We start from the raw sequence: 21,117 nt of genomic DNA on the forward strand, positions 1-21,117 counted from the left end.
TTTATTGGGCGACTCAAACCACAAATTCTCATCTCTCAAAGTGGTTCAAGAGGATGTGAGACTTTTTCTAAAAGGGAAACGCGTCTACATGACGGCTTCACTTTGAAACAACAGAATACAAACCAGAATTATCTCTGCACAATTTAAACTCCATGTTAGGTCAAAAGTTTGCTTAAAACCAAAACAATCAACTATTATGGTTATTAGCAATTAAAACGTGTATTTTCTGCACCATCTTACGTCAGAATGAAGCAAGCAGCATGACAGCAGATGGGACTTCCTGCCTTGTTTTCAGCAACAATTTGGTGTTTGCAAGACATAAGATCTAAATGCCATGTTTGTTTTGTGGTCTTCACACTTTTACACACTTTTAGTCTTGAATGTGAGCTGTAAAGAGAAGACAGCACCCTGCTGCAGGCTGATGTAGATTGGGTCCATCACTGCTTCTTAACACAAACGAAAACTAAATAGATATCCTTCAGAAGCTGCAGCAGATCTATTGGAATTACCAGTTAATACATGCAGAAATCTGAAAGAGTAGAACAAACTTCATACTGAAATATTTACTATTCATTTTCTATTTTCTCTATTTATGGAAAAAGAGATGCTTCTAAATACACTTTTTTTTCTTTACACCATTAATGAATCTCATATCAGACTAAAGTTACACCAGAGAAAAATCAATATAGACAATCAAGTTGAGCAACAAGAAACCAAGACATGAAAACAAAAGCGGCAACTCACCAAATATTTGGAAAGAGGACAGATTTCCACAATTTGGGACAATTTGACTAAAAGAAGACAAGTTTCTGAAATGTTGATACATTTGGGGTTTTATCAACTGAAAGAAAAAACTTGGAAGTCATTCATTATGTGGTGCTTTTCAAGAAAACATAATAATTTCATTAAACGACTTTGAAAAGACAGCTTTGCATTGTGTCTAAACAATGTGGTCATCAAGGGAAACATAAAAATATGTCCTCATAAACCTTTAAGAGAAGAAAGCGTACTGGTACAGGTTGATGTAGGTTAGGTCCCTCATCGCTTAATGCAACACTCACATAAACATGTTCGCAACCAGACAGAAAAATGCATCAAATATCAATCAGCAACTGCAAGAGACTGATCTCTCTGAATATAAGGAGTTCACAGATTCTTAACACTGAAGTTTGTTGCAGCACTTTTTCCAATGAGCCATACATCCTGCCTGAAATATTGTGTTCAATATCGCCCCCCCATTGCTAAAAATGTGAACGTAACAAAAACAAAATTGATGATGGGATGGGTTCAAAGGTCAGCTCATTTTTTAATATAATTTCAAAAAAGAGATTTGTTATGGGAAAAATCAGGTGAAGAGCTAAAGCTGTCATTCTTCAGTTATCCGATTCTGTCCACACAAGCCGATGTTGAAGTCAATCACCTAAGAACTGAAATAGCGTCGCAATTAGTCTCGCTCAGTAAAACATAGAAAGGAAATTCAGCCAAACGTTTGTCAGACTTTATTCATCTCAACAGATTATTGATTCAGAAATTTTCATAGATTTTACAAATCCTGTTCCTTTCCAGATTTTCCAGATCATCAGTTATGATGTCGTTAGTTGAGTTTGTTTTAGTTTCATGCCGATGGTGACCTGAAGAAACAGTCTGGTAGATGTCTGYTGTTGGCCGCTGGAGACCCCTGTACAGTTCATCTGGGTTTTTTTCACCCTAAATAAAAAGCAAAGAACAATTTCAAGAACTGTTAAAACTGTTCATTAAAATGCAGCAGCTGACTGAAGTCTTTTTGTTTGCACTGCAACATTTTCTTAAATTTTTAACAAAAATATATGTTTGCATGAATAGGACAACTTTAGTGACTTTGTTTGGTTACTGCAGCTGGACGTCCTCTGAGCACAACAGTGCCATCTTGTGGCTATTTTCTGCAAGTGCAATATCTGGATGCAACAGTTTGCAATCTCTAAAATGGGCTGCAAAACCCAGAAGAAACWAACTTGTTCTGCTCTGTGACATAAGAATAAGTATATTTACTCACTATGGCCGCAGCAGATCTATGCACAGATGATCCAGATGTTTCAGGTCTTAAACAGGCTCTTTAATATGAAAGGAATTCCAGATTAGTATAAAAGTTTTGTATAATTTTTTGGAAGTAGAGTTTAGCCAAACATATCCAAAGAAATAACAACTTGGATACAATATAATAGAGTAGTTAAGTTCAAGATGCACATAAATATCATGTGTCAAAATTAAAATGYGCTGKTTTAGCTGTGAAGCTTATATTTAGGTAAAGGAATAAACYATGAATATTGCATTAATGTCTCACCGATGTGGACGTCTTCTGTAAATAAACACCAGAATGACTGAAACTGTGATGATTAGGAGAACTGCAGCAGTCAAAGCAGAAGGAAGAGTCACTGCTGCAGACTGGCTCCAAACTTCATCTGATGAATTATTATTAGGAAGTGNTTCTTTAGCAGGGATTTTGTTTTTATTATTTTAAAAATGGAAAAAATTTGCACCATTTAAAGTTCAGTTGTTGTTTTTTTCATACAAATGATCTGGTGTTAAATACATTAAGAAACAAGTTCAAACTAATGTCAAGTGCATGAAAACACACTACAGATCTCAACATGTCATCATGTATTAAACCAAGTTTAATMCTATATGAAAAGGGACGAACACTCCAAAATCTGTAGATGCATTCAAAATATATAAAACACTAGACTTCTTTTAAATCCCAGAAATTCAAAGTCAAATATTAGTACCAGAAAAAGAACCAGAGACCAGAGTCAATGAAACATTTTGAAACGATGGTTTCATTCATTAATAAAGACCATCGCTGCCCACATTTCATKTATTTATATTTTATCAACAGACCACTGACATTAGAGCAAAGCCTCAGCTCTTCCTGTTTGAGGTACGGCTCAGACTCCACTGCTTCCTGTTAAAAACATATTTAATGGGAAACTGTTGTGACCCCAAGACTGCAAAGAGACAAATACTAAAGTTCATACAGTGTTTTACCTTATATAACACTGTACTGTTTGTTTCACGCCACATCAAGGCTTCCAGCGGTTTTCTTCTGTAAAAATAACAGAAATATAAAATATAAACCTGATGTCATCAGTTTTAATTGGTTTAATGTTCATATTAAAAGCTAAAGCTACATGTAGCATTGTTTCTCAACACAAAGAAAATAATTCAGCTCAACTCAAATTATTCCAGTAATTATAAATCATGTTGTCATAGTAGCATGTTACCGATGACAGAAGTTGCAATAGATAACTCCCAGAATGATTCCAGCTATACTGATGAAAACCAGTACAAGAACTCCAGCAACAGGAATAAAACCTCCAGATAAATCTCCTTCTCCAGGACTGCTGGTGTTTGCATCACCTTAGAAACAGGAACAGTCACAGATAAATCGTTCAAATGACATGTTGGGTACAGAAATCCATCCATCCATCCATTTTCTTACACCCTTGTCCCTCAGTGGGGTCGGGAGGGTTGCTGGTGCCCATCTCCAGCTAACGTTCACCCTGGACAGGTCGCCAGTCTGTCGCAGGTAGAAAGAAATCAATTTCAAAAATGTATCTGAAACAGTTAAATTATCTAAACTAAATTTRGTTTTTAATGTTTTCTTGAGCTAGCTGGGCCAGATGAACATGGGAGCAGAAAGCAAACAGCAGTAGACATTAATTCATGGTGTTGTTAGCTCTGACGTTTGACCATGTAAACAGCTAATCATTGTGCACTGCACTGTCATTGTGGTAAAAAAAAAATTCATGTTAGACATAAACTGATATTGTTTGTTCAAAGCTAATAAATTTCTTCCTTACCTTCCACAGTGATGTTGAGCTGTAAAGTAAATGACCCACCAGGACCTGAGCACTGACAGCTGCAGTTTCCACTACTTTCTGGTTTTAAATTTTTCAGATGGAGAAACATTGTCTGATTTATTAACACGAGTGAAAACCTGGAGTCACATCCCTCCTCAAAGCCTCTCTTCACTCAGTAGATTAGACGACATTCTTCTCCTCTGCTTTTCACTGGTCTGATCCTGCAGAAAACATATCTGATTGGATTCTGTGTGGAACTGCTGCAAACTGGAGTCATATCTTCATCTTTCCTGATGATTTTCACCACAGGCTCCAGATTATCTGCTGTAATAAACCAAAGTGTCAAAAACTAGAGTTTGCAAGTATTATATGCGACTCACAGCAAATATTCAAGAGAAATGAGAAAAACATTCTATACAAGCAGTTCTTGTACATACCGTTGTCGTAGGAACAAAAAGTGAATGCCAGCAGGAGAATAAACCACAGACTGTATCTACTCATGCTGGTCAAGGCTTTAATAATAGCAGCTGTTTCTGCTGCTGCTTGTTTACTGTGAATGGTTTACATGACACTGCAGTTTACCTCAGCAGCTAAACCGCAGATTCTTTAACTCTATAAAGATACAAGCTGCAAACGCCCCTTTAAAAGGAAGCGGACATCATCTTTAGTTTRACTTTCACCTCAAAGTTGTAAAAGCATCCAAATGCACAGAAAAAAGTATRAAAAATTTACTAAAAAACTTCTAAAGAACGTGGGATACACACATCAGGATTCCTGTCTGAGACCCGAAGCTTAGCATTATTTATAGATAGACMTCRKATTGGCAAAAGAGAATATAGTTGGACTAACTAGACTTTTTTGTGTTAATATTACAAAGTAAGCACTCCTTCAGGGAACTTATTTTGCTATGTTTAACAACAAAAACAAATTGTATGACTGTAACAACTAAAATTTGCTTTCTGTTGGGGTCCATGATTGTTCAGGATAGAGGTGATTTAAATCAGCTGCATCTTGCTCAGCATTAATTAATTTATTTTTTCCACTCCTGTACGACACTGAAAGGTGAGGATATTTGCAGTTATCAATACTACTGCAATTTTTTATTTAGGTAYAAGTATATGCAAAAAAATCCAGCACATAAAACATTTTTTTAGCATAAACCACAAAACATATATTGAGTAAAACAAAGTATAATAAGTTAAGTTATTTATGGTGTGTTTTTAGTCAGTAGTGCATCATGTATGGAGCTCCTGGTACCAAACAACCTAAAATAGAGAAAATGATCTGAATTCTGGGCCATTAAAATGTGGTCCTGCTGAAAGCAGCTAAAAATACTAAACCATTTGCAGCTCAAATAAAATCAACAGAAAAGTTGGTTAAGAATGAATGTGATGCTTGTGCACCCTCTTTCTACTGCTGCCCTGGGAAACCACCCATATGCCTCAAATCACAAACCATCCATCCATCCATNACTCAAACCACAAATTCTCATCTCTCAAAGTGGTTCAAGAGGATGTGAGACTTTTTCTGAAAGGGAAACGCGTCTATATGACGGCTTCACTTTGAAACAACAGAACACAAACCAGAATTATCTCTGCCCATCGCATCGTTAMAGTTTGAACATCATGAAGGGTCAAAAGTTTGCTTAAAATTCAAGTTATTACTTATATTAACCATGAAAGAAATGTATTTTAATGTACCGTCGCCTCATTGATTACAACAGAGCTGATGGCATGACGGCATGTTGTCATRGCAGATGGAACTTCCTGCCTTGTTTTCTGCAAAATAGGTGGTTAGCAAACCTGAAGATCTAAATGTCATGTTTGCTTTGTGGTCTTCACATATTTATAATCTTGAATGTGAGCTGTAAAGAGAAAAAGGTTWYRAGTCCTGTAGAGTGAAATAAACTCACAGTACAATGGATGTATTTTTATTTTCCATCTTTATGTTATAAATAGATATTTCTAAATAGGTGTATTTTTTCTTTACAGAATTATTAAATTATACAAGAACAAAAGTATCCAGGAGAAAATATGAGCAGGATGATTACATTAGGACAGATGAAGGTGAGACAGAAACAAACCACCAGTTCAGGAAATGTAATTCTAAGAGGACAGATTTTTTTCAAGATTAATAAGAGTTTTCTGAAATTTGATTACTTAGTGCTCCAACGTTTTTTGATTTTAAAGAAAAAACTTAAAAGATGTTTATAATGCGGAGCTTTTGACAAGTCTATAAGATTTATGTAACAAACTTGCAAAATTTTGCAAATCCTTTTTGAAATGGCAGAGAAAAGACACCATGCTCTAGTTGTTGTGTCTAAACAACGTGGTTGAAAAGTGAAAAGTGAAAACATGTCCCATCAAGTCATCAACTGATGTCTAAATGTGGTTTAAAGGTGGTTAAGGCTGATAATGGGCCAACTAAGGCTGACTTTTTTTTTTTTTTTCAAAATTCATGTGGCATTGATCAAAAAGTTCAAAAAGTTTTCAATGWGTTTTTCTACACTTAATAAAAACAAGCAACGTTAAATGTTTACCCCACGCTATTTTTACACAATGCAAATATTAACGTACAGGAAGAAGTACAATGAAAACAATGTTAAAATTGTGTTGAACGTTATGGAGATTTTTTTTGTTTTTTCCAAATGACCAAAAATGACAACTTTCCTTTGTGTTTGTTTATTTGTTTTTGGACGTTTATGCAAAAATGACATGCTGCTGAGGTTTCTGGAAACATGTTAAAGGATGTACATACATATACATATGTTATATGAACACATGAACATGTCTTCATAAAGAGGCATCGATGGAAAATGACAGCTGAGGCAGAGAGAAGGCAGATGAACAGAGGGAGATCAACTAAAACTCAGAGAAACAACAAGCTAAGTGAAAATGATCAACAGTGATCTCAGAGAAATAAACCCAAATTCACAAAAAACCTAATACAACAAGAAACTAAAAACAAAGGAACTTATATGACAACAACATTAATGAACATGGGAAATTAACCGAATGCGGCAAAACCCATCGAACATAAATGAATCAGAAGGAAATTATCTGAAATACGAAAGAAAAAAAATTCCAAATACACAAGAATTGTGATGGTAAATTTGTCCATTCAGGAGATAATATTTGTAGAGTCACAATTAATTTGACAGCTGTGCATTATGCCTGTTGAATAAAGYRAATTTTCCTTCTGACTGTAGGARCTGTACGGCTCAATTTCAGTCRCGTCCTGCAGMACAAAATGTGGAAGAATGAGCTTAAAATCTGAATGTGTAGATAAATAAAATGAATCAATTTTTGAAATTTAAATTACCTCCTCTAGATGATGAATGCGCAACTCCGGTTGCTCTCTGTTGGGAATAAAGCAGCGTAACGCGGGCNGGGAATCGAACCCAGAACCTTCTTGCTGCAAGGCAACAGYTCTACCAACTGCGCCACTGTGCAGCCTCAAATCACAAACCACTGCAGAAATTGAAGCTTTATTGAGTTAAGATAATAAAAACTAAATATTGTAATTTCTAAATGTTTGTAAAGGTAAAATCCTCAGGTAGATGTTCCCAGATCAGCAGATTTTCTGGAAGTTTTCTTTCATCACAGAATATTTGTTTTGTTTTACAGGTTTTCATAGATGTCTTCTGTTTGTTGTTCAGTTTCTAAACAGGCCTTTTTACTTTTCCTCCCCAGAGCGTTGACATWCGGATGGTTCATCATAGATGTAGTCTGGTAGAAATCCTCCTCAGGCTGCTGAAGGCTGGCGTACTCCCCTTCATTTTCACCCTGTTAAAGACAACAAAAGCTCCAGCTAAGTAACGTCCACAAATTATTTTTGAAAATCCAACAAGAGGGTCAACTTTTGAAAACATAAAGCGGCGAGCTGCATCTTAACGTTGGGCAGAGAGACGCTCAACGCACTGTAAGTGTGATCAGGAAGCCGCAGTCAAACCGAAACCCGGGTTTATTTAGGTCACTCTACGCCCTCATCCTGTCTGCCACGACTGACCTCCTGAAACTTCGTTTGGCCTCAAACATTGACAACAGGCGACTAACAACCACTTACAGCAGATTTACAACTTTTCCAATCAGCACAAGTTTTTTAAGCCCWGCTTCAGCACATTTTAAGCTGTTCAGGAAGGTTTGTGGTTTTTAGTCTCATGTCTTGCGCCTCATCCATGGTGTGAAAATGTCACAAATTTAAATAGTTTGAGACGTTTTAGGTTGATTGTTTCAGTAGCAGACGAGCATGCAACACTTAGCAAAAGTATCAACATCTCTTTTTAATTTTTCACACTTTCACACCAAACTAATGAATTTTAATGCAACAGACCATCGAAAAATGTTGCATAACTGTTAGTTGCGACAATGACAGAGCTGTGCTGTATTCTTCTTCCTCAATACAATAAGGCGCCACTTTGTGTTGGTCTACAACATGCATATCCAGTAAAATACATGAAACATTTTGGTTCTCGCAAGACAAAACGTGAAAAAGCTCAAAAGGTGTGGATATTCTTAACATGCCGTTGTGTTAAGCTTCCAAAAATGTTATAWTTGTTCAGAAATGTAAGTGATCTGAACTGAAACGCAAGTTTCACTCTACACACATACAAAAACAGAAAAGTAAATATTCAGCACATCTTCACAAACAGTGAAGCGTCTCGTTGTAAATGTAGCGTTTAAAGAAGAAGCTTCACTTACGTCTAGTTCAAGACTTTCAGACTGTCTGCAGCATCTGGAAACAAAAAGAAAGAATCRGAGTTAAACCGATAAAATCAGCGTCAAGGTCACAAAGATYCTTGTCYGCACACAAAATTGAATTCACCCTTAAATAACATTTATTTWAAAATGTCTCACTTTATCTTCTGTGACCATTGACTAGGTACCAAGTTAACAATTCTGTATGTTGATCTCCACTCCAGATGAGTCAAAAATGACTTGACCATTTATTTTATATCTTACGATTTTGTAGATTTAAACCCGATAAAGGTTTTGCTGACAATCACCTGCAGTGTGTTTTTCTCAGGGTGAGTCCAAGTGTCACTGCAGCTACGACAGTAAATCCAGCTGCAGCACTGACCGCCACCATGCAGCTGATCACTCTGAGTAGAGAAAAGCTGCCGTCATCTGCTAAAGATACAAAAATACAAGTGGATCACTGTTAAGTGCATCAAGTGGAGGGTAGAAATAMATTTTTTGCATGTCATGTTTGTACAGCGACTTAAAATAAGTAATTATTGCCTCCATTAATGAGAAGACTAATGATTAGCATAAAATTTKAATTAWTCGAGTAAATGCGGCACAACAACTTGACTACTGCAATGTAAAATAATGAATAGTTAAAATAAATAGAAAAACAGGAGAAATATGAAGAAAAGACAGACTTGTGTGTAGAGGTTACATGTAAAAGCTCCTCTCCTGTTACCTTCAAGCTCCAAACAAAAACAAAGAGGCAGCAGCACGACAAGCCACAGTTTGTCCAGATCCATGATGGTCAAAACGACAGAGCAATACTTCTGCCGTCAGTCGACTCTTCAGAGCGTATGCATGCAGGGGGGCGAAGGTCGACACGGCAAAAGTGAATTTATACCAGCTCATTTTGAAAGCCGCTGAATAGGAAGTAAAACAAAACTGCTAATTTCTAAGTTACTCTCAGCGWCTMTWAACAGAGCTGCTGCTCTTCTTTGTGTAATGGGTCATTTAGCCACAGTGGAGGGTTTTTAGAATGAAAAAGGAAGGAAGGGGGAGAAAGTCGTAATTTTTTGAGGATAATCGCTTTTCCTCTACTTCTCTGGAGTAGAGRAAAGCMGACCCTCTGCTTCAGAGAAGTAGAGGAAAAGCGATTATCCTCAAAAAATAACGACTTTGTCCCGTTTCCTTCCTTTTTCATTCTAAAAACCCTCCATTCATAACAAATTCATAACACTTTCCTGACTTAATATTTCTCACTTGTTCTTAAATGTCTTTAAATKATGTCATGTTTTCATCTATTTTAGCCTACTTCATACTGTCAAGTTATTTTTAAGCAATTYCTTGATTCAGCAGTTGTGGCCTGTAAATATACAAATAATCACAGGTAATAAATGGTGTCAGAAGGGAGTGATTACTTTTTCACACAGGGTCTGCTGTATTTTGACAGCTTTAATTCCTTTGTAAATGAATTAATCATCTAAAAACAGTTCTTTTTTGTATTATCTTAGGTCATAGTTTCTGAATAAAATGGATAATAAAAAGGGAATTAAAGAGGACCAARGAGTTATCCCTGATGAACGATTTCAGTTATGTTTCCTGAGGTCAAGTGATAGTCAAAGCTGACCAGAAATGTTCTCTTTTACAGAACCTGAGGCTTAAAATAAACATACAGCTGCCAACAAGGAAAGGGAAACGTTATATCAACATTATCAAAACTGGAACTAAAACCAGCCTGGTTTAACTCATAGCTTATTACATCAGGGACTTGTTCTGTAATTTATCTTTCAGTTAGTGGACTGACCGCCGTTTTCTGAGCATTCATCACTTCACTTGAGCTTTACGTGAAGCTGGCATGTTGTTTCGCCAACTACTAGTGGGTGACGTGTTGCACGAGTCAGCTGCCAGTTTGACACCTTCCTATACATCCTGCCCACAGTCATGTCTGTTTATGTAACAGACGTGAAAATGATTGACTACAAAGTGTGACCCTGAGACTGCATTCAGAAACCATTTGTGAAGTTTGGGGATTTTACCATTTATGTTTCATGTTTTATGTAAAAGAAAAAAAAAGGGGGTGGAGGGGGTAGAAATATTTCACTTTTTTTGTATGTTCCTCAGCTGGACTGGAAGCAAGATTTAGACGCGGAGTGATTTGTAAAAACGGAAACAGTCATAGATTTATGGGATGTGGGACCCTGAAGGCTCAGAGCAGCAGAGAGACTGCCGACGCTGTTCGTATCGTAGCTCTGACTGGTGAAGATGCTCAGAGCGGTCAAGGTGGTGAGCTAGGAAGGTTGTGGTTTCACACTACAATGCAGAGGTGTGAACAGAATAGGTTTGGGGTTCCCACGCTTCACTTATAGGAAAAACATGGATGGCACACAACAATATACAACCTTTTACAGCTGTGTCGAGCTACACCCGCTATCATGGCAGAATTATGAAACTGATTCAGAAGGAGGAATGAAAAGAAACTGGTGGTAAGCAATGCAATGTGTATTATTGAAAAGCAAATACTTTAAAATATCTGCTGTTTTCATCTTTGGTTTGGGCACTGCGGCTTTTGACCTGTGCTACTCTGTACTAGTAAAGCTAGATAAGAACAGTAGCACATGGGTGGCACTACTTTATGAATCTTATCAGGATAAAACAAAGAATAAAACTGAAATACAGTCCAGGATGAGGTTTCATCCACAAAAATGTGGGTTATTGGGAAGATTAAAGCAACAGAAAACTTGTTTAGAGCTAAACTTTGAATATCATATGAGTCACCGCCCCAAAACAGCCACTGCTACAAGCAGAAAAGCAAAGAAAGATACATTATTATTAATTTATTAATTATTTTATTTATATATATATATTATTGTATATTATTATTTTTTAATGTACAAGACCAGGTGTATTCACCAGAAAAATGATTTGAGCGCATTTGTTACTCATGCTACAAGCAGTAACATAAAAATCAAAACAAAAGCCTGCTTTTCCATTTATTAAGGTCTGCCTTTTTATACCGTCAACACAAACACACATTCCTACGTGAAGGGAGAAAACATGTTCAGAGAAGACGCAAGCCTCTCTTCACTTCCTCTGAAAGCTTTGAAGCCTGAAGCCAAAGTATGACCCACATATACAGTAGAACAAGTCTTACAGCACTCCAACGCTGAGCAAAGCTGCTCTGTTAGCGAAATATGAAGATGCCCATCAAATATCAAATCCAAATGTTTAAAAGAGGAAAATTTAACTTTGTTTTCCCCTATATGCTTGATTTAAGCTGCAATGACAAATTTAGCATCCACAACATACAGAGATTTAAAGATAAACTGAGCAACTGCAAAATTTTCAGATGGTTTTATTTCATAGGGAAATAAGTAATCCAAAGTAACTTTTTCCTATGTGAAAGCTGAGATGTTGTTGCAAGCAGTTTAGCACTTGAAAACAACATTGCTAAAAGGGCAGCTACTTTTCACTTTTAGATATTTTTCCCTCGATAAATAAAATAATCATTTAGGTTTTCTCTGTGATTAAAATATGATTAATGATCTGAAACATCTTATTGTTAAGGAAGAGAATAGAACCTATAAGGAGGCTAATTTTCTTTAACTTAATTATCATTATTAAACTACAATCTTGAAATCCTATTTTTTATTTTAGGAGCCTTCAAATAAAATCTCTGGTGAAGTATATGAATAAGAGAGTTTTGGTCATCTAAATTATTGATTTAATAGCATAAAAGGCAGTTAATATTACCCAACATTAAACCAGTTTCTATATTATAACAAACACATGATATAGGCCTACATGTTGCACAATTTATTACTATTAAACACCTTCGCAGTATGTCCGCAAGGGGACGCCAGGTAACCGGGAGTTGCTTTCCTTTCGCTCAAAGGCTGCTGGGAAATTTTCAATGTGGCGGCACCATGAGCCGCTAACAGTAAAAGGTAAACAATTGATGTTCTGAGTTAACTTTAGATGAAAATATTGTGTTTATTGAATAGGTTTATGATATGAAGAGAGGCGCTGTGCCGACGTCTTGTTATAGCTGCAGACAGTGACGCACAGGACGTCGAACAGGAAGTAGCATTACAATAAAGCGTTAGTATTTTATCTCTGTCCACACAGAAGAAGACGACCTGCGGAGGGACTGGAGTTAGAGCTGCGTCCAGTCAGTCATGGTAGGAGAGCTAAATTAGCGTCAATTACTGACACCTGGTAGTACTTTACGGTTTCCTGTTTAGTCTCTTCTGGTTTCTGCAGCTTTATTCCTGCAAAACGCACCATTTAGAAAATGACAACAATAACAACAACACAGAGAGCTAAATAAATACTCAAGTCTTTGCAGAGTCACACGAATCAAAAACTGAAAAGCGTTACAGAAATAAAAAGCAACATTTAGGACAACAGAAGAATAAGAAATAAGATACAATACAGTTCATGGAGGAGATTCTGTGCTAATTACATTTATGCTCAAGTATGAGCATAAACCATAGCACTTATAATAAACTATCCACATTTCCACACAGTGATTCTGAGCGAATAAGAGAAATTAGGTTGTTAAAGGACCAAACGGCCTGAAATGGCTTTTTATACCTAGAAAAACGAGAAAACAGTTTCTCTGTTTATTCCTGCCAGAGTGTGAAGAAAAAAAAAGATTTTTCAGTAAATTTGCAATACAAGTGCTTCTGTACACACACATCTTTAGTCACTTTTGTTAGCAGAAAGTCTGATTTTCTTGTATAGTTTTCAAAATCAGATGTTTATAAAGTTTTGTTTGAATGCTGCATGTATTTTCAAGTTCATTATTTTTCAGTTATGACACTCAGACCTGATCTATGAGTCAGTCAAAGCTTAAACAGGACAGAATACCAGCCTCTGTTGTGCTGTGGTTGCCCTCACACTGCATCAATTTACAGATCCTAATCCCATCCAGTTTGGTGTTCCACAGGGATCTGTTTTGGGACTAGTGTTTTTGATCCATCTGCTCCTTCTTTGTCTCATCATGCGATCTTTTAAGGACATCTCCCATTATTGTTATGCAGATTATATCCAGTTCTATATTTCTTTTCCTCCTGACTAAGTTTCAAAACTGCACATTTTATTTGAAATAATATGCTTTTGTTTCATCTCGTCTGGATTATTGTAAGACACTCTACTCGTGTCTAACCAAAACTTAAAACCAGTTGCAGTCCACAAAAAGCTGCAGCCAGGCGGCTCCTGACTAAATCATCCTAATTGAGTTATAAATGGAGAAATAAGAAGTCTTGTTTCTCTGTAGGATGACGTCAGCACTGTGATGTCCTGGTTCTCCAGCCCCGTCTACAGCCGCTACTGGCAGCACTACCGGCAGGCCATGGCCTGGAGCCGGAGGCACCAGGGAGCCTACAGGAAGGCCTGGGAGGCTGCTTATGGCAGGGCACGGCAGCGCCGCTACGCCGACTGGCAGGCCAGCGGGAGCRACCGCAGCAGCAGCAGCAACGACGACCACGCAGAAGACGAAAGCAGCTCGGACAGCGACATCGAGTGCGACGTCAGCAACATGGAGATCAGCGAGGAGCTGCGGCAGTACTTCGCCCACACGGAGAGACACAGAGAGGAGCTGAGTACGTCCACGTTACGGGTCAACTTCCAACTCCTTTAGATGAAGGCTGAAGTAATGACGATACGTTACAGGGAGGCAGCAGGAGCTGGAGGCGGAGCAGCAGGACAGCTACGTCCCGGCCGACCAGGACTTGCGCGCCGTTGGCCGCCGCACCAGCGCCGCGCCCCCTGCCGAGCGGCCGGGCGAGAGGCGGGCCGCCGAGATGAAGAAGCTGTACGGCCAAGACGCGGCCAAGATCATGGCCATGGAGGCGGCCATGCAACTGGCGTTCGATAGGAACTGCGACCTGAAGCAGCCCAAGTACTGGCCCGTCATCCCGCTGAAGCTGTGACCTTCACACAGGAGCTCCAGTTGTCATCTCTGCCTCTTTGCAGCCATGTGTCTTCTGACATGTATTTTGTCTTGTTTTTGTATTTTACCAGAAAGTTAGTGAATAATAAAGTGTTTTATGTCTAAATATTGAAACAATTTCACCCATATCTTACATTTTTAGATTAATGGGGTCTTGAGCTGCATGGTATTTAGTGTTAATTTTTTTTTTTTTAATCTGGATTCATCCATCCATTTTCTTACACCCTAGTCCCTCAGTGGGGTCGGGAGGCTTGCTGGTTCCTCTCCAGCTAACGTTCCAGGTGAGAGGCAGGTTACACCCTGGACAGGTCGCCAGTCTGTCGCAGGGCAACACAGAGACACACAGGACAAACAATCATGCACACACACACTCACACCTAGGGGCAATTTGGAGAGGCCAATTAACCTGACAGTCATGTTTTTGGATTTATGTAAAAAAAAAAAAAAAGAAATAGTACCAAGTAAATATTTTTATTTCTAGATTCCAATTTCCATTCCTTCATTAACATGATGAGTTTTCATTCATAGTTGCTGCTTCCACAGGGTTTTTATGACGGAATTCAAAAGGTGAACATTGAAACTCAACAATAATAAAAAAAAAAATCTGTGACTCAGAAATATTTTAATTCCTTCTGTGTTTTATAATCTCAAATCTCTTGTTTTTAGAACATTTCTGAGATTAAAAAGTTCCGAGCTTTTTTCGGCTGAAATGTACTCTTTTTTTGTGCCAATCCACAATAACGGCGTCGTACTTTTTCGCTGAAAAAGTTGAGCAAAAATCATCGTTCATTTGCGAGCATACGCCATTCACAGCAAACATCAAATAGGACATATTTCATTATCTAAATGAAATATGGTCCGCTGTTAAAAATGAGGAGTCAACATTTACAACGAAATAAAATTCAGTCCAACGTTTTGTTTGAGGTGCGCATTAGTGCGAATGTGCAAACTGTAAACCCTTAAATAAATAAATAAAATTGTATATTTTTTTCGCATTTAATGGCCTACTGTATTTGATGAGACGTGTAAATCCGTGTTTGGGTCTATTTCTAGCCTCTGGCGGTGACGTCACACCTCCCGCTCCTCCCCTGATTCCCTAAACGGGACGTCCAGTTGTTTGCGTGCGCCGCGACAACCTGTGGGACAGCATCTCAGGCACTTTTTGTCTCAGGGAAAGTTTCCACGGGAGCGGCGGACATGGGTGAGTGAACTCAGCTTCATATTTATGCAGGTCATCATGTTGGACGCTGCGGGAGTCTTCACCGGTTGTGCGCCAAACGTGCAAACCGTGTCCAATCTGATCCGTTTTCACACCTTACTCCTGTGGTGTTTGTGCAAAGAAAAATTGTTGACTTTTTTCTAGATGCATTTATCGGTTTTCAACATTGACGCACTTTATCTGTGTGCGTTATTTCAGAATGGGATCAAAGCGAGGGCTGCGGATGAGATTATTTTGTATGTTCTGCAGAGAAACTGCGTGTAGCTTGCAGTGTCTGTATGTTTGTGTCACTTCCTAAGCTTGGGAATAAACATTCCAGGCTCCATCAGCATGCAGAAATAGGAGCATCCCCTCTAAATCAGATATTATATGAAATATTACTGCACTTTTGTACAATATAAAACAAAAATGAGCAAAAACACACCGCCCTATGGATTATTTTTTGTTAGAAAAAAGGATATTTCGCATTATAGCAGCCATAGGCTCCACAAGCAGCTGCTTAGAAGTCTAACAATATAATAATTGGTGTGCACAATGCAGAGGAGGAAGGTGGAAATGTTATTTTACTGATTAAGTCAGGAGATAATTCCTTAAAGAAGCAGAACATCCCATAACCTATGTAAAATCAGAATTAAAGGTGAAGTCACAAGGAATATCAGTGTATAAAAAATAATTTATTAGCAATAACACAGAGCAAATAGTCTCCAGAATACTAATTATAATCTGAATTACACTTTAAAACAATTTTCGGTCATTTGCAGATCCAGATTAAGCAAAAAATAAACCAATAATCTCACACAGTAAAAAGCTTTTGTGTAGGAAAAATGGAAATAGATTCCCCAGCTGGAAGTGAAGCCGGCTGCAAGAATAAAATCTCACAAGTGATGTGGGAATATTTACAAAAATGTCACTAATTTTGGTGAATTTCTTGGATTACAAGGCAAAATTTGAGATTACCTAACAGTTCAGATTCATTCCATCATCATCCCCATGTCAGGTATTCACGTGAGGGCTGATGTTGATTGGATTAGGAGGGAGTGATCAGCTCACTCTTTGTGGATTAAACAGAGTGCATGAGCTCGTAACAAGCAAGATGACTGACGGGTAAAAAGCATTTGTGCACTTTCCAAAACCAACGGCTCTGGACGCCATCTTGGCTAAACTGAACTATGTACTTAAAAATGTTTGTTTTTTATTAGAAAACTGGGGGCAGAAAAATTGTATGCAAGCCTTATTCAATATTTCTACAAAAATGTAGCTTTTAAACATCCATCGAAGTTAAAATGAACATAACTTCATTTTCGCTGGATTTCTAACTCGTGTTATTTGAGTACAAGCACCGCGTCATATTTATGAAGGCTATTCTTTGGCATTTATAAATTACTCTTTGGTACATGTGATTAAATGTTGACCATAAAACACAAAGTCGAGCGAAATAAACAGAGGAATATTGACAGTCTGGGCTGAAACTCATTCAGGTCGCTGTAAATCCAAGCCTGTTGTATTTGGTATTAAATATAAACATTGTTTTGCTTTGACACCAAATTGTTGGTGTTAATGTCAAAACATGTTCTCTTAAATGTGACAGAGAAAGAGTTCAATGTTAATGGAGTGAAGGAAAAAAATCTGGTAAACATCACACATTCACCGCCATGTTGGATCAGTTATTCAGTTGCTAACACTATTTTTTTTAATTATTGAAGCTTAGTAATCAATATTTGACTTTAAAATAGAAAAATCTAAAGGAACATTAAATGGAGAGTTGTGAAAATGATGGTAACGAGTTTCAACGTGTGGCGCTAGCAGCTAATGTTAGCCAAATTTAGTGAACGACCACATTTGAAGTCGCTTGATATTTTGAAAATAAGACTGAAGTAAAAATCATGGTGAATAAAATACAAACACTTCATTGAACTTGAGTATTTTCTATTTTAACAAGCCTTAACGACCGCACAAAACCACCTCGAGGTCCACTATGAGCCCATAAGCCGCACTTTGAACCCCTGATTCAGATGATACAACAAAACAAAACATACGGTGCATTAACAGCATTATTTTTTTTCCGTAATTGTTTCGGGAAACATCAAGTTTGTTTTCCCTAACTCAAAACCAAAAATGACACCAAAAGCATCCAGCTCGGTCCCATTCCTGACCCCTGTAACAGCCACAGCATCTGTTTCCAATAAGGCAGTGGCTTATTTATGGCCTTCAGGCTGGTGCGAATTCGAGAACAGACAGGATGTAGCCCAGCGACATGATTTACTGCCACGGAGAACTTTGGGGGCCGTTTTCCTGCAGGAAGCTGCCCTGAACTTCTTCCTCGTTTGGCCCGTTGCAACTCCCAAACCGCGACTCGCTTCTCATAATCATCTCGCCTTTCGTCTGTTCCTCTCATCATCCCCCTGCTTGTTGCCTTCATCGTTATTCTTTCCGACACCCCCTCCGCGTGTCCTCCTCCGTGAATTCGCTCTTTGTGCTCTCTCTTTCCGCCGCTTCTCCGCTTTATGCGTCGGGGTGGGGAGGGAAAGCCGTCTCCTCTTGCATCCTCGCCAGTGGATTTGCAGCGGGAGATACTGGATGTAGCGGCTGTCAGCAGACAGACTTCAAAAAGAGCTTCTCTTTTAATGACTCGCTACACGCTGAAGGAAAATGTGATCATTCAGCTGGAGAAACAGAGAAAGTGGAACAATCTGCTGATCTGATATGATAAAAAAAGAAAGACACCAGCACTTGTGTGGCAGCAGTAGAGTCTTAGCAAAGCTATATATCTGTTTTTATTGTTAATGTTTTGGGTTTGCAGCTGATGCCAACTTCAATTTCTTTTCTTTTTCATTTTCTCTAGTTAATAGTATTTGATTTTTCACGTCCTGCTCTGAATAAAATCAACTCGTATCATTAGTAAAAGCAATACTTTAATTTGTTAAACTGAATATTTACATAAACCATAAATAACTAAGACACCAATACCAAACCTTGTGGAACACCAGAGGTTATTTTTCGGATGCTACATTAATTGCTATTAATTAACTTTTTTAAAACGACTGTTTTAATTACTTTCTGACCAATCACAAATGTACCTCTAAACTACAGAAAAGAAGGATGAATTATGTCAATTTTTCATCTACTAATGCTAAAGACGTTGATGGTCATTGAGTGACTCGTATTTCTCTATAAAGTCATCAAGCCCTCAAGTTAAGACACAAAATAATAACTCCAAATTTTAAATAATTCCAAAGATAATCAATGAATTGAAGAAAATTGATCGAGCAAAATCTATAGTTTGATTTAATATGTTGTTTTTGCTAACTGGCACCACTTTAGCTCTTATTTTGTGATGAAAAATACCTGTTTGAAAGAATTTATTGAGTATATACAGTGTAGTTAGTGGACTAGATGCTACAGTTCATAAGGAGTAGTGAGGAAATTTTGATGGAGAATAAAACTGGAAAAAGTAGGCTCACTGTAGCCAATTTAATCACAATATATCCATAATAATATGTTTTTCTGACGTCCTGCTGCTCTAAAACCCACCTGAGGGCAGAGCCAGATAAACTGAGTAGTTATACCTACTGACGGGTTGATTAGAGGATAAAAAAAAATACATTAGAAGGTACTGAGAGAGTCATGAAACTGTGACTCCTCTGCTGGTTTTTCAGCTGACGGCTTTATTGGGGTTTCTGACAACTGTGTACTATTTTGGGCATCAATCGTGGTTTTTATTCTTTTCTCTCGCTTTTATGCTTCCACATCTGCAGGCCTTATTCTCTCTTCTCGTGCCAAAGTTAAGATTTCCCTCCTGCACCAACTTTTGCAGCATCTGTGCATAATCTTCCTGTTTTATGACTGGATTTAATCACTTTTACAGAACCTTTAAAAGAGCGAAACCCGAAGCTTAGGTATTTTTTTGCTTTGTGGAAAACGCACTTAATGCCTGTTAACCCTTTTATTGTCTGGAGCTTCTAATCCCATATCTTCAGATATGTATTATGTTTTAAGGGTGAAATGGTGAAAGAATGCCATACTATTCTACAACTGCAGTTCATTTAAAATCAGAATTGGGCACCCAAGTTTGCCCACCGCATGAGTGCACAAAATCAACTAAATATTCATACTGGCTCATTTTGTTCACATATACGACTAAAACTTGGACAAAACCAGGTATTAAAACAGGAAAATGATCCAGAAAAAACACACACACAGCAACTTTTTTTGGAATGGAAAACCAGGCTAACAAATGAGCAGTTGGAGTTACTTTGACCTCAAACCAATTTTTAATTTATCAAGTGTCAGGAAAACATCTAATTTAGGTAAACTCAGCCATTACCGCCAAGAAGAGCTATTAGATATGCAGCCGGAATTTGGACAAAAACGACGTGGAATTGAGGCGCAACTTGATAAGGGCCATCTATCTGAATATTACTGGATGTATAAGCCTGCAGGTATCATTTTGAACGTGTGGGGATAAAACAAAATAACTTTTTTGCTAAATGTCATAAAACGTTTATGTTGTGAAATAATTTCTCGGAAAACAGACAGTCCATATATGATGGTCCATATGATTCTCGTTTCCATTTTTTTGACGAAAAATATCAAACTCAGATCATCAGATGCGTCAGACATCCCCACATTCCACCCCTCACCCACTCCCAACCTTTTTTTTTTTTTTTTACCAAATAGACTTGTTGCCGAGGCAACGCGGAGATGCAAAAGCGCTCGGAGGGTGGGCGTCATTTCAAATCTGGGCACACGCGAACAGTCATGCATCTTCTCTCACAAGCCCACGCGCGCAAAAAATAGACATCACATAAATATAGTATGACCCACACAGGCAGTAGAGAGAGGGGGGGAGTGGTGATGATGATGATGATGATCATGGTGGTGGAGATGAAGATGCATTTCCTCCACAGTGACTCACGCTCTTATCCCACGCTGCTGCATCTCTGTACAGTAGGTCACAGGTGCAGCAGCTCCCGGTGTCACGTGACTCCTGCATGGGGTCGCGTGACGTAAGCAGACAAGTCTGAAGCAAAAAAGACAAACAAAAAAAAGATGTGTGTGTGTTTTTGGATGGCGGCGGCAGGGGTTCGTGCAACGGAGCTGTTAGCAGAATCGCTTTTCGGCACAGCGTTCAACGTGACATCATGAGACTCAAACCGTTTTGCTTTCGTGTTGTTCCCCCTTTAGTTGTTTGAAGGACACACCCTTTATTATACACGAGTGTGTTCAATTAGACAGGTCACGTGATGTGACATACAATAATCCAATAATGAGAAAAACAACAACAAATGAGAGCACAAAAACATTCATAATGTCAACACCCCCACTTGCTCACATTTGGGTAACTTCCTGACCCTTAACATTTCAACCTAAATACATTCATGATACACCAAACATAAACACTTCATACTTCTTTAACTTAGT

General features: G+C 38.1%; 2 protein-coding genes and 2 long non-coding RNA genes across 7 annotated transcripts in view; 2 read left to right on the forward strand and 2 right to left on the reverse strand.

Moving 5' to 3' along the window:
• Positions 1 to 2,545: 2,545 nt before the first annotated feature.
• LOC103474785 (uncharacterized) lies at positions 2,546 to 3,514 on the reverse strand. Its single transcript, XR_535225.1, has 4 exons — positions 3,476 to 3,514; positions 3,258 to 3,393; positions 3,022 to 3,079; positions 2,546 to 2,938 (listed from the first exon to the last, which is right to left on the reverse strand). It is a non-coding gene; the product is annotated as an uncharacterized LOC103474785 (long non-coding RNA).
• A 3,793-nt stretch (positions 3,515 to 7,307) lies between these two features.
• The window catches only part of LOC103474765 (uncharacterized), a 37,303-nt gene continuing 23,493 nt past the window's right edge, over positions 7,308 to 21,117 (reverse strand). Inside the window, exons 2-4 of one of the 2 annotated variants that reach the window (XR_001776013.1) lie at positions 8,842 to 8,962; positions 8,537 to 8,570; positions 7,308 to 7,621 (exon numbers count right to left, since the gene is read on the reverse strand). This is a non-coding gene — a long non-coding RNA (uncharacterized LOC103474765). Of the gene's footprint in view, positions 7,622 to 8,536; positions 8,571 to 8,841; positions 8,966 to 21,117 lie in introns of both variants that reach the window. The other variant, XR_535220.2, reaches the window with a different exon arrangement.
• gemin8 (gem (nuclear organelle) associated protein 8) lies at positions 12,382 to 14,591 on the forward strand. 3 transcript variants are annotated; one of them, XM_008425958.1, is made up of 4 exons: positions 12,382 to 12,468; positions 12,650 to 12,702; positions 13,803 to 14,127; positions 14,198 to 14,591. In XM_008425958.1, exons 2-4 carry the CDS (start codon positions 12,700 to 12,702, stop codon positions 14,455 to 14,457), a joined length of 588 nt encoding a protein of 195 aa, XP_008424180.1. In that variant the 5' UTR covers positions 12,382 to 12,468; positions 12,650 to 12,699; the 3' UTR covers positions 14,458 to 14,591. The 3 variants fall into 3 exon arrangements, with proteins under 3 accessions (XP_008424180.1, XP_008424190.1, XP_017157305.1); XM_017301816.1 differs by having other exon boundaries at positions 12,451 to 12,468; positions 12,628 to 12,702; XM_008425968.1 differs by lacking the exon at positions 12,650 to 12,702.
• LOC103474773 (neuronal membrane glycoprotein M6-b-like) overlaps positions 15,589 to 21,117 on the forward strand; it is a 38,423-nt gene continuing 32,894 nt past the window's right edge. Inside the window, exon 1 of the mRNA XM_008426001.2 lies at positions 15,589 to 15,678. Coding sequence (XP_008424223.1) covers positions 15,675 to 15,678 — 4 coding nt within the window. The 5' untranslated portion in view covers positions 15,589 to 15,674. The remainder of the gene's footprint in view (positions 15,679 to 21,117) is intronic.

Source organism: Poecilia reticulata, linkage group LG2 (genome assembly GCF_000633615.1).
Source record: "Poecilia reticulata strain Guanapo linkage group LG2, Guppy_female_1.0+MT, whole genome shotgun sequence".
In the NCBI taxonomy this organism is placed as follows: Eukaryota; Metazoa; Chordata; class Actinopteri; order Cyprinodontiformes; family Poeciliidae; genus Poecilia; species Poecilia reticulata.